This window comes from Tenrec ecaudatus, chromosome 4 (assembly GCF_050624435.1).
Source record: "Tenrec ecaudatus isolate mTenEca1 chromosome 4, mTenEca1.hap1, whole genome shotgun sequence".
Classification (NCBI taxonomy): domain Eukaryota; kingdom Metazoa; phylum Chordata; class Mammalia; order Afrosoricida; family Tenrecidae; genus Tenrec; species Tenrec ecaudatus.
In genome coordinates, this window is record NC_134533.1 from 35,092,844 (window position 1) to 35,106,164 (window position 13,321).

Sequence of the window (13,321 nt, forward strand, 5' to 3'; positions counted from 1 at the left end):
GAGGAAGAGTATTGAACAAATAATTACATAGTAAAACCCTATCTACTTTTCTAAGCCCATCTTAAACATTCCTTTCTTCAAGAAACTTTTGCTGGTTCCTTAACTTCAGAGTCTTTCTGGACCAAGGACCCTGCCTGGTAGGTTTGAACCACCAACCTTGTGGTTAACAGCCCAATGTTTAACCCATTGCACCACCAAACACAAGCCAAAAAACTCACTGCCATCAAGTCTATTCCAACTCATAGTGTCCCTACGGGACAGAGAACAGTCCCTGTGGATTTCCAACACTAACTATGAGAAAAGAAAGCCGTATCTTTCTCCCACAGTGTAGCTGGTGGTTTTGAATGGCTAACCTACGGTTAGCAACCCAAGGCATAGCCATTACACCACCAGAGCTCTGTAATTATCGATATGAGGCCACACTGTGACAGATGTGCAGTACGAACAGGAGATGTCCCTGACAGGGGAAAGGGGTTGGCCTCTGTAGGAACGCTATACTATCTTTTCAATTTTCTGTAAATCTCAAACTAGCCTAAATTCAAACTTCACTTACCTATAGATAAACACACACACATAAATATATCCACAGTGATTTTGATTTAACTGGCTGGAGTGGGACCAATCATGGGTATTTTCTAAACACCCTCCCTCCAAGGTCATTCAAATATGCAGTTAAGGTTGTATGCAGGAAGAGTACTGGCTGCATTGCTGAGCTCTTGCCACTTCCCCTTTCACTGTAGCCTACAATGGCCTTCTGTTGTGCCTCCACCATCACAAGTTTACTTATACCCGGAAGGCTTTCCACTGACCATACTTTCTGCTTTAGCCACCCTTCTGATCGATATTTTACTTATCCAGATCTTATAAATGAAGTATAATGTTAATAATGAATATTGTGGGGAGAGCCCACATCCGAATCAGGGCATATCCTTTTCCCTTCTACTTATGTGCAGAAGACCTCTAGGGTTTTTTTGGGGTTTTATTCTTGCAAACATTGGGATTTAGGCAAACATTTACAAAACAAGTTGGTTTCCTATTTGACAATTTGTTTATAGATAGTTCCATGCAACCCCCCAAGTGTGTCATCACTGACCTCACTTCTACCCTAGGTAACCTATTTCCATTCATCAATCTATCTGCCTTCAAGGAAATCCAATCAATACAACCATTATTAAACTTTATGCACTGACCACAAAAGATCGTGATGAAGAAATCAAAGAATTCTACCAATGACTTCAGTTGGAAATTGGCCAAACATGGAATCAAGATGCATTGATAGTTACTTGCAACTGGAATGTAAAACTTGGAAACAAAGAAGGAACAGTTGTTGGAAACTATGGACTTGGTGATCGCATGAAATATTGCAAACCAACAACTTGTTCACTGCAAATACATTTACTCAACAGTACAAAAGTCAACCATACACAGACTTTCCCAGATAGAATACACAGACATCGAACTGACTACATCCGTGGGAAGACATGATGGAGCAGCTCAATATCCGCAGCTAAAACCAGATCAGGGGCTGACTGTAGAACAGACCATCAGTTGCTCATGTCAGTTCAGGATAAAGCTGAAGAAAATTAAAACATACCCTCCAGAGTCAAAATATGACCTTGAATCTATCCCTGCTGAATTTTGAGAATATCTCAAGAACAGATCTGATGCCTTGAACACTAATGACAGAAGACGTGATGAGCTGTGGGAGGACATCAAGACCATTATTTTTGAAGAAAGCAAAAGGTCAAAGTGGCTGTCAGAAAAGACTCGGAAACTTGCTATTAATCAGAGAGTAACTAAAACAAGTGAAAGAAAGGATGCAATCAAGAAGCTGAATAGAAAATTTCTAGGGGAAACTCAAGAACACAAAACCAAATATTTTAACAAAATATGCAAGGACCAAGAATTAGAAAACCAAAGGGAAGAACACGCTCAGCATATCTGAAACTGAAAGAACTCAAGGAAAGCTCAAGCCTTGAGTTTCAATTTTGAAAGAGTCTAGGGGCAAAATATTGAATGATGCAGGGAGCATCAAGAGAAGATGGAAAGAATACAGTTACTGCACCAGAAAGAACTAGCTGACAGCCCAACATCACAAGAGGTAACATATGCGCATGAATCATGGTGCTGAAGGAAGTTCAAACTGCACTGAATGCATGAGCCAAAAACAAGGCTCCGGGAATGGATGGCATACTCACTGAAATGCTTCAGAAAACTAAAGCAGCACTGGAAGCACCCACTCATCTATACCAGAAAATTGTATTTGGAAGACAGCTACTTGGTCAACTGACTGCAAGAGATCCATATCTGTGCCAATTCCAAAGATCTGTGACCAAAGAGAATGTTAAGACTATAGAATGATAGCAGCGATATCACCCACAGGTAAAATTTTGCATCAAAGGTTGCAGCAACGAAGTTCAGGGAACTGCCAGGAGTTCAGGCCGGATTCAGAAAGTGACATTGATGATGTCAGATGCATTGTGGCTAAAAACAGAGAATACCAGAAAGATGTTCACTTATGTTTCACTAACTACACAAAGCCATTTGGCTGTGTGGATCATAATAAACTGTGGACACCTGAGAAGAACGGGCATTCTGGAACACGTCATTGTGCTCCTGTAGATCGAGAGGCAGTTGTGAGAATAGAACAAGAGTGCTGCAGAGTTTAGAATCAGGAAAGGTGTGCATCAGGGTTGTATCCTCTTGCTATAGTTGTTCAATCTATTGCTGAGCAAATCATCAGAGAAACTGGATTAAATGAAGAAGAGGGTGGCTTCAGAATTGGAGTAAAACTTATTAACAACCTGCAGTTTGAAGATGACACAACCTTGCTTGCTGAAAAGGAAGAATTGAAGCAACTGCTGATGAAGATCAAGGTTTGTAGCCTTCAGTATGGATTACAATGGATTAAAAAAACCCAAAAACCTATGGATTACAATTCAAAATCCTCACAAATGAACCAATAGGTAACTTCATGATAGATGGAGAAAGGGTTAAAGCTGTCAAGAATGGTGTCTTACTTAGATACACAATTCATGCTCATAGAGGTAATTCAAGAGATCAAAAGACATACTGTTTCAGGTAAATCTCTTGTACAAGAACTCTTTAGAGTATTGAAAAAGAAGGATGTTCCTTTGATGACTAAGGTGTGCCTGATTCAAGCCATGGTATTCTCCAGTCCATTCCATACATGTGAAAGTTGGGCAATGAATAAAGATGATGTGGAAGAATTTGTGCGTTTGAATGGTGGTGCTGGAGGAGGATAGTAAATGTACCACTGCTCAAAGGATAAGCAGATCTGTGTTGAAAGTAAGGCCAGGGTGCTCCTTAGAGGCAGGAGGGCCAAGATTTCATTGTACATTCCTTGGATATGTTATGAGGAGCGAACAGTCCCGAGAGAAGGACATCATATTTGGTAAGGTGGCGGAGCGGCAATAAAGAGGAAGGCCGTCCACCAGCTGGACTCACACAGTGGCTGCATCAGTAGGCTCAGAGAAACAATTATAAGGATGGTGCAGGACCGTGCAGTGTTTTGTTGTTGTGTAGAGGGTCTACATGCATCAGAGCCGATTTGATGGTATGTAACAACACCTCTCCTGCCCCTTCCTGCCCCCTGAATTTTCTTTTCGGCCAAATGCTGTCGTTTTGGTCATGTGTACCTGAATGTTCTAAAGAGCATGTTCCTCACAGGTGGTGCTGTTCACCTTATCAGCCTGTCTAGTAAGCTTCTCTTGAATAACACTCCAGAGCATTGACGCTCTGAAAAGTTTTAACTATTTTAAAACGAAAACCCCTAACTCATATTCCTTCCATAAAGAAGTATTTTTACCTGGCTAGCAGCAAAACACTAAAGTAATATATTACTCTCAGTTCTAAAGCCAACCCATCCTCTGTAAGACATATAAACCAAACCACTCATTTCTGCTATGAAGAAAACTACTAGACTTTGTGCAAATAACACCAAATGGTGCACAATAGGGGGATGTCTGTGGATCTTTGCAAGAGCTCCTGACTTAGGTTCCCACCCAACTAACATACACTCAGCTGTCTTCCATGATAACCCTTTCAAAAACATTAACCTCATCCTGCCACACTTCCACTTCTTTATCACTAGGATTAACTATCGTCATAGTACACGTCACCATCCCAAATTGCCTCTCTCCTCTTTGAAGATGGAGTGGCACCTAAGAGATGGTTTGACATGGTGGCTACAATGGGCTCAAGAACAGAAGCTGAGGATGGCACATGAACAGGCGGTTTTATGAGCGGAAACTGACTTGAGGACGCCACACAACTATTCCTCTGGCAAGTGCATAGACGACATGAACGCTAATATGCCTTCTGCCAGACTTTCTACACTTCTAGTACAGGGCAAGAATGGGCACTTGGGGTGGTAGACGGAGATGGAAAACCCCAGATCTGCAACCTTCTCACAGACATAGTTCACAGAGCCATTTAGGGGTAGCTTGCACTAGTGACACCAAGTCATATGCTTTATCTTAATTTTCATTTTTATCATTTTCTGTACAAATGAATAAAGCACTAATTGAACCACTGTGTAGTCAGTGCTTTCTTTTATTATAAGGTGTCAATTCCCTTCAGGTGAGGCTAAGAACCCAAAACTATAAAAATAGGCACATTGCAGCTGCTCTTCAATGCCCTGCCTCCCCATAAGCTTCTCCTTATGAGTTAACGAGAGCGCAAGATCCACTGACCACGCGGGTTGCAGTCTGCCATAGCTCCACCTCTAGGGCCTCTGGAGACACAGCTGTTCGAGGCATATGCCAATACCCCTCCAACTCTGCTACAAGTCCCCTCACTAGCTCCTCTTTGCAGCTGTTCCCAGTGTAGCTTAATTAAACATTCCTCTCCCCAAATGCCCACCCTTTTAAAGGTATGCTGAAGGGCAAGAGACCCCTAGAAACATAATGAAAACAATTCCAAAGATACTCAATAAACACTAAATTTTGCCAACATCTCCCTTTGCCACTATTTGAAGGGGCTTCAAAATTTCACGGGAAAATTCCATCATCTTTGCATTTTCCACAAACTTTTTGATGTCCCTCATATACAAACTTCATTGTTTCTTCAGGTAATCTTAGAGTGTGAGCTGCCACACAGATTTCTAGGCTAGTGCTTTTCAAAATTCAGTATATAGCCGTTAGTGAGTGTACTATGAAATCACAGTGGGAGAAGGCAAAAGAATTTTTGAAAGACTAGAAATAGAATGCATCATCTGTAATAAGCTTCCCACTGAGTTATTAAACTGTCACTGTGTCTCACTGTGTGTGAGAATGCATGTGGTTGCGTGTCTGTGTCAGAACCACAGTAATGGTTCATAGCCCAGAAAAGAAACAAAATTAATAAAGTCAACCAGAATGTGGGGAAACCTAAATATAATATCCAACCTCAAAAACTCATCACCGTTTAGTCAATTCTGACTCATAGCGACTCTACGGGATGGAGCAGGGTTGCCCTATAGATCCTCAAAAGGCTATAAATCTTTACTGAAGCATATTGCCACATTTGTCACTTACAGAGCAGCTGGTGGGGTCAAACCACCTACTTTTCAGAGAGCAGCCAAATACTTAACCACTGCACCACAGGGGCTCCTTGAATTTCAACATAAGCAATGACAAATGAATCTAATGCATTACAAGTTGATAACATAACTACACTTGAGGTAGGAAGGAGGAAAAGAACTAACCCAATTAACAGTTGAAAACACAAATTTGGCTGGGCATTATTATAAATGCTGCTAGCAAATGGTTATTCCAAACCAAACTCGCTGCCATGGAGTCAATGCTGACTTGCAGCACCCCACCCCCACAATGGGCTTCCAAGAATGTAACCATTTATAGGAATAAAAGGCCTAGTCTTTTTCCTGCGGAGCTGCTGGTGGGTTCCAAATGGCCGCCACGCAGATCACTGTAGTAACCACTACACCACTAGGGCTCCAACTGGCTAGTCATATGGGGAAGGTGGGGAGGTTATGAAACTGAACCTTTATCTCCATTACACAAATATCAAGGGCATAAGACATAAAAACAAGGCACAAAAAGCAAAAGGAAGAAAGAAGAGATTATGGAGAATGAGACACAAGGAGAAAGGAAGAATAAAACCAGAGAGGCAGAAGATATTTCCAACCAACAACGAAGTCAAATAATACAAAAATCTCCTGTAAATTAATGAGAAAAAGACAAACCAGTAGGGAAAAAAATGAGCAAAAATCAGATATGCACTTCAAAGAAAGGGAAATACAAAATATGCTAAAGTTATTGGTAACTAGAGAAATGCAAGCTAAAACTACAGTAAAAAGCTATTACATGCCCACAAGAATGACAACCATGTAAAATTTCGGCAAAAGCAACTGTTGGTGAAAGTACACAGCTGGAGCAACTATCATGCAGTCTTAATAGCAACACAAGTTGGTACAACTACTTTGGAAACTAGCTGGCAACATTGATTACTAAGAAGATAGGTTACTCTGTGACCTAGGAAGTGCACTAGGTTTCTATTCCACATAAATAAATGTATATAAACATGCCCCAGGAGACACGACCAGTAACATTTCAGCCAACCTTGTTTGTAATGGTGCCAGAACCTAGAAACAAACTCAATACTCATCTGCTATTTAACATATCCATGAAATGGACTTTCTATACAGCAATAAAAATGAGCAAACCATAGGCATGCACTCAATGTACCCCAAAAGTACATCAAGAAAAGGAAGCAAAGCCCTGAGGAATGTATATTCATTCTCATTGTGCCAGACTCCAAAAGTTTCGGCATGCACAATACATGGTAAGATATAAAGATCAGCAGGTGAATTATCACCATGGTTATAATTGGAGAAGGGGATGGGAAGGGGGCTCAAAACTTGCTAGTCATGTTCTATAAACTAGGTGATGGTTCCGTAAGAATATTTGCCTCTATTTATTCAATGATGCACACATTTTTGCACTTTCTTAATGTTTTACAGAAAGTTTAAAGATAAAAAAGAAACAAGGGAACCATAATTATCAAGTATTTGTTACCCCAGTCCCAACAACTCTTTAAGGTTGCTTAGGGAAGAAAGCTGTTCAGAGGGTAACATTCACGTATGATGTGATCACTTAATCAACCGTTCGCCCTGCTCAAACTTACAACTCCAGCTGTTTCTGTAAATGTAAGCATGCAAGATACAAATAAAAGGAAAACAATTTGCAAATCCATTCATTCAACAAGTATTTATTCGCCTATCACTCGCCAAACGCCTATCTAAGATACCAACATGGTCCAAGACGCTAGACCGCGGTTCTGCACGCTTATAAAAGATGGAGGACATCCATATCCTCACCTCATCCTAATTTGATCTCTACCTTCTCAGCCCCCTTTCCTGTCTCATTTCACACATGCGAAGAACCAGAAAGAGCTCCAGGGCCCGCATGAAGTTATTTTTTAAAATCACTCCTTTAGGGCATCTTTCACTGTGACTATCTGCTTGGATTCATTTGGCAGCAGTTGCTTCCCATGTTTTCAAGAAGGCACAGATGTTGCCCTGTGAAGTCACAGCACAAGTAAACACAGGTGATGCAGTCAGAAATGGTCGTAAGTGGGGTCCAAGTTTCCAAGGAGCCCCTAAGATGAAATTCCTGGTGATCTGAAAAAGCGGTCACTCAAAGCCCTATGGAGCACAGTTCTACTGACACAGGAGATCACCAGAAGTCAAACATCAACACAACTGGCAGTTGGTTTAAGCTCCCAAGACACGCTTTCTCGGGGAATCCAGACTTGAGAGACTTGCAGTTTTACGAAATTGAATACTAGAGTTTGTGGATACATGCATTTTTTCCCCCTTGGGTGAAGGTCCAGAGATCTATCTGATTCTCAAACGAGTCCAACCATTAAGAAAAGTGGACAAACGTGCTGGGCTGGCCTTTTAGGAGCAAGTAAAGGGCCCACGGCCACGGCTAAGGCATCAGAGTTGAAATGCAGGCATCCTGACCCCCAGGCCTAGGCTCTGAAGGCCCAATACTTACTCGCAGCTCTTCGAAGGCTTCGTGGAGCGTGGAGAGCTGGTGGCCCTGATGAGCCCCGATGACAGGACACAGGACGCAGATGAGCTGCCCGTCTTCCCGGCAGTAGGTGCTCAGATCCAGCCCGTGGGCGGGGCACTTCCTCTTGGCCACTCTCTCTGCTTCCATTTCGATTTCAGGGTCGAATTCACTCTCCGCCTCAGTTTCTCCCTCGGCCTCGGATTCTCCTTCTTCCTGATTCTCTTCTTCCTCCTCCACCTCGCTCTCTTGCTCATCCTCCATTTCTTCCTCGCTGTGCTCCTCGCTCTCGTCCTCCGTCTCGCTCTCTGCGGGCTGGCTCTCGTAGTCCTCGGCCTGACTCCCATCCCCTGCCTCGCTCTCTACCTCGGGCTCATTCTCCACCGTGGCCTCGCCTTTGTCGGCCCCCGCGGCCCCGGGCCCCGCGCCGTGGATGTAGGCGGCCAGGTGGTGGCTGAAGAACTTGTGCCTGTGCGCCCGGGCATGGCGGCGGCAGTAGCAGAAGCCGCATTCCCCGCACACTTCCTCGGCGCCCGGGGCCTCGTCGGGCTCGCACTCGTCGCACGTGCCGTCGTGCGGCAGCTCCTGGAAGGCCGCGCCCACGCCCGAGGCCATGTGGGGGCCGCGCGCCGCCCCGGGGCCTCCAGGCCCGGCGTCTTCGGGGCGGCCTCCTCACGTCCTCCTCCCCACCGGGGCCCCTGCCCGGGAAATCGACGCCCGCCCGCCGGGCCCGCGGCGGGACTCCGCGCAGGGCCGAGGCCGCCCGCTCCCCGCAGCTCCCGCCGTCCCGGGCTGAGGAGCCAGCGGCCTTCCCGCCGGCGCGGCCGTGCCCCGCGCGCCGCTGCGCTTCCGCTGGCGTCGCGGGCACTTCCGGCGCGGCGCCGGCCGCCTCCCGCGCGCCCCCGCGCCCGCGTCGCTGCAGCCCGCCGGCCTCCCGCAGTCCCCGGCGGCGAGCGCGTGGAGGCCACCCCGGCTCCACTCGGCTTTCCCTGTCAGGCGGCCTCCTTTCTCTTCCGGAGTCATTTAAAGTGGCAATGGCCCTTTTCTGCGCTTCCCGCGGGGCCCGGCTCCGCGGGGCGGATTCGCAACTTTGGGGGAGCGCGGGGTGCAACCCACCCCCACCCTGCCCGGACCCGAGGCGGGAATTGAGACTCGTCTCCTCCATTTGCTTCCCAGGGATCCCCACCTGCCTTTAGGAGACCACTAGGCCTGTGTGGGGCATCCCCCTCACAGCCCCCAAGGCGCCGCGTGTCCTGCAAGGAGCCTTGGGCAGTGTTGTTTACCAGGCGGGTCGTGGTCGCTTGGGACTTCCCTAGGGCCCGCGGTGTGTTTGTTCTCTTAGGCTCTGGGAACCCAAGTCAGAATGAGCAAACCAACATTTGATTTGTCTGTGCTTTGTCTGTTTGCAGAGTCTATTTGCATCCCTTCCTCCAGGGGCTCAGAGATGCTAAGGTGGCCACCTCTGTGCCCTCTTCTGACAGACGGCCTTGGGGACTAGTATGAGAAGTCAGATGAAGAGAGGCAGCAGGACACAGTATTTGCCCAGTGAGAATTCCCGATTACATGCCATTTCCCTATTTGACTCCGTAAGAGCAATACTAAAATGCTAACAATTGGACTACATAGGTATGTGACTCTTTTAAAGAGCTGACTTTGGAAGATCTGGGGAGAGAGAGAGCTCAAATTCTGGTTTATCTAAGCGCTAGCTTTGTGACCCCAAACCTGTACAGTGACAACAGTAATGCCTACAGTTGTAGACCAAATGTTAAGGTGACAGCCCTCTGTTGTTAGCCATTATCATTGGCACAAATTATCTTTCGTACTCAAAAACTTATTCCCATCGAGTCGAGTCAGACTCAGCTACTTTACAGGGCACAGTAGGGCTGCCCCCCTGTGAGTTTCCAAGAGATGCTAACTCTTTTTGGAAATGGGAAGCTTCATCTTGGCTCTTTAAAGAAATTTTTATTTATTTTATTTTATTTTTTTTAAGAATTATGAGTTGGCATCGACTCCCCAGTGAAGTTGGGAAGAGGATACTTAGGGATGATTAGTGGTGGTATGGCCACCCCTTACCACCTGTATCCCATACCTGTGCCTCTCTGGTTAAAAAGGAACTTTTGCTTTGTATTTGGGAAAGGAGAAAGCACATATTGATATAATCAGGGGAGAAGATAAAGGTGTGGTTGAAAAGCATCCGAGAGGGTGGAATGGTGTTTGTTCTCCATTGATTCCCTTAGGTCAGCAATTTTCAACCTGTGGGTCGTGACCCCTTTGGGGGTTCCAACGACTCTTTCACAGGAGTTGCCCGATTCATAATAGTAGCAAAATTACAGTTATGAAGTAGCAATAAAAATAATTTTATGGTTGGGGGGCCTCACCACAAAAGGGTCGCAGCATTAGGAAGGTTGAAAGCCATACTGCCTTAGATGAATTTTAGCTAGGATAGCCAGAGAATCTGCACAGAAATACAGACTTGGGTGGAAATTCAAAAGCATTAGCATTTAGCAGTAGAGTGGAAACTCAGAAACACTGCCATTGAGTGAACTCTGACTCATCGTGTTTGTCCAGGTTGACTCGGGAAACAAATCCAGAGACGCTTGTGTGAAAGAGAGAGCTTTGTATCAAAGAGCAATTGTATTTTGAGGAACCATCCCAGCCTTAGCTCAAGTCCCTAAGTCTGATATTAGTTCATATGTCTGATACTAGTCCATAAATTCCTCTTCAGACTCATACAGCACATGCAGAGGTGCAGAATACAGGAAGATCACAGGCTGGTGGGTGAAAAGTCTTATGGATCCAGTGGCTGTGGAAGCATCTCAGTACTGATGTGGGTCTCCACGTGGTTCCTCCAGCTCTCTGGGGGTCTCAACAGCAGGAACGAGTGGCAGAGAGAAAGTGTGTGGCCCACTTCCAGGGAGAAAAAGAGGAAGTTCACAGAATCCTCATGGGAAGGCCACACTCTCAAAGAAGCATCATCAGGCTGTGATCTGATTGACAGGCTAGACTCCACCCTTGCACTTACTTAGCAAGTTGACATGAAATTATATAACTACCACACTCATGCTGGCCCTATAGGACAGAGTAGAATTGCCCTTGTGGGTTTCCAGGGCAGAGCCTGTAAATCTTCACAGGAGCAGAAAGCCTCATATTTTTGTCCAAAAGGAGTAGCTGGTTATAAGCCATCCAACTGACAATCTACCAAGGTACCAGGGCTCTTTACAAGTGGGTGTAGTGGGATGAAAGATACGTATTTCTAAATATGTGTTAATGTATGTTTGATCGCTGTGCAGCCTTTGTTCAATATTTATTTGTTAGAAATCGCTTGCTTTCAACCCTCCGAACAATCTATAAAATGTTCAGAAGAAAATCAGGAGGTTTGTTTTGTCACGATTCCGTGCACAGTTTTGCTTTTCTCCAGTTCATTTCCCTGGAAATGATTTCAGTGTCTGCATTCAAAACGGGGATTGATGGCACTATTCTGGGAAGAAGAAAAAAAGGTCAGCAGATGACAACTCAAACGTCAACATTAGTACCCCTATGAATAGTGCGCCCTGCTTAGTTACTTCCACCTCCCCAGGCTTGAAAGGAAACAATTTAGTCTTCATAAAAGGAATGTGATCAGAAAGAAAATTTTTATTTTTTAAATGAAAACACTTTATAATGTCTTAAAAGGACAGTTTTGTGTGGGTGTTGGGGAAGGGTATCTTACAATTTTCATTATGTTTTTCGTTCTAATTTTACCTGAAAGTAAAACTATCATACTGTGCAAGTCAGTATTTCACAATCCTTTGAGCCCGCTGTGGAGAAAGGGGTTTAGAGCCAGAAACAGATGGAGCTGTTAAAATCTGGGGACTATATCAAGCTCTGGTAACAAGTTGTGCCAGACTCTATGACACACATCTTTTGTGCTCCTCTGCACAGAAATCCGAACACTTGCTTTCTTAGAAATGACGATCTTTGGAGCAGTCAGAGCAAGTACCCTTGGTATGTTAGTTTACTGCACTATAGAAAAGTAGCCCCATCTTTGACTGCTTAAAGCAAATATCATCTCATGCAGTTTCTGAGGTGTAGAGCTGGAGTAGCTTCGCTGGGTGGTTCTGGTTCGGGGTCTCACAGAGACTTCAGGAAAGATGTTATCTGGAAGGCCTGTCTAGAAATGTAGAACTCCTTTTCCAAACAGCGAGGCTTAGTCTCATGGCTATCGGTCAGAGGTTTAAGTTCTTCACCAATTTCTACAGGGCTTTCCAAGGACTATCTTTCCTCCAATTATCAATCACCTTTTCCTCCTTTCTTTTGGGTGAGGGCCCTTGGTGGTGTAGTGGTTATGAGGCGGGCTTCGAGCCACAAGGTCGGAAGTTTGAAACCACCACCCACACTGTGGGAGAAAGTTGTGGCTTTCTGCTCTCATAAACAGAGTATTGGAAACTCACGGGGCAGTTCAGCCCTGACCGACAGAGTTGCTCTGAGTCTGCATCGACTTAATGGCAGTGAGTTGGGTGCTTCTGTTTTTTGTATGTTTTCAGGAACACGCTCTTCAAAGCTGGTCCATCTGCTGCCCAGTGCCCACTACTAAAGCCACTCTACCCTTTCAGGACTTCATTATGGAACTAGCCCATACTTGATGCCAAGTCCGTTTTGGTATAGTTGCTGCAAAACAAGTTGCCCGATCATTAGGGGTCATTTATGGAGGGCCTTGTCTTCTCATTCTGATTAGCAATGACGGTGGGGCATCTCCACGAGGGTCAAAGGCAGCCACTATGGAGAACGGCCCAGTTAGCGCATAGAGTTTGCATGGAGTGTGTTTTCTGAGTGGAAAGCTCAGAAAGAAGTGGTGTACTCCTAAGATAAACAGATGTCTGCTATTATTTGAGCACTAGCTCTCAAATCATTAGATATTTATTTGAACTTCATACCATGGAACAAACCTAGATTCAGACAGGGGAAGAACCCTGTTAACGATGACGCAAACAGAATGTGCTGCGCTAGGAATCACACTCACTCCAATGCCGAATCCTCAAAGTAATACGAGCAACCGGCGTTACCTCAGTGCCCCAATAACCTTACCTGTAGCTTCCCTCCTACTGGGCAATCAACTACCATCCCTACACCTGTTCTGAATAGAGAACCAGACGTTGGAAAGATTCATACAGAATGAATTTGCTTTCTGAAAAATAGGGTGGAAGTTCTGAACCCGTTGCTGTAGGGAAAGTTCCAGCACCTCGTCAGCCGGGCTCAGTCTTATGAAATTAGGCTGTCTTTATGGTGACAGAAATCAATACACAAAA

At 45.0% G+C, this 13,321-nt stretch overlaps 1 protein-coding gene across 8 annotated transcripts in view; it reads right to left on the bottom strand.

Moving 5' to 3' along the window:
• The window catches only part of TRIM44 (tripartite motif containing 44), a 159,874-nt gene extending 150,975 nt beyond the window's left edge, over positions 1-8,899 (bottom strand). For 2 of the 8 annotated variants that reach the window (XM_075545880.1, XM_075545882.1), the window contains exon 1: positions 8,022-8,894. In XM_075545880.1, the coding sequence (XP_075401995.1) occupies positions 8,022-8,651 (630 nt within the window). In that variant the 5' untranslated portion in view covers positions 8,652-8,894. Of the gene's footprint in view, positions 1-8,021 lie in introns of all 8 variants that reach the window. The other 6 variants (XM_075545884.1, XM_075545883.1, XM_075545881.1 and 3 more) reach the window with 5 other exon arrangements.
• Between the last annotated feature and the right edge of the window lie 4,422 nt (positions 8,900-13,321).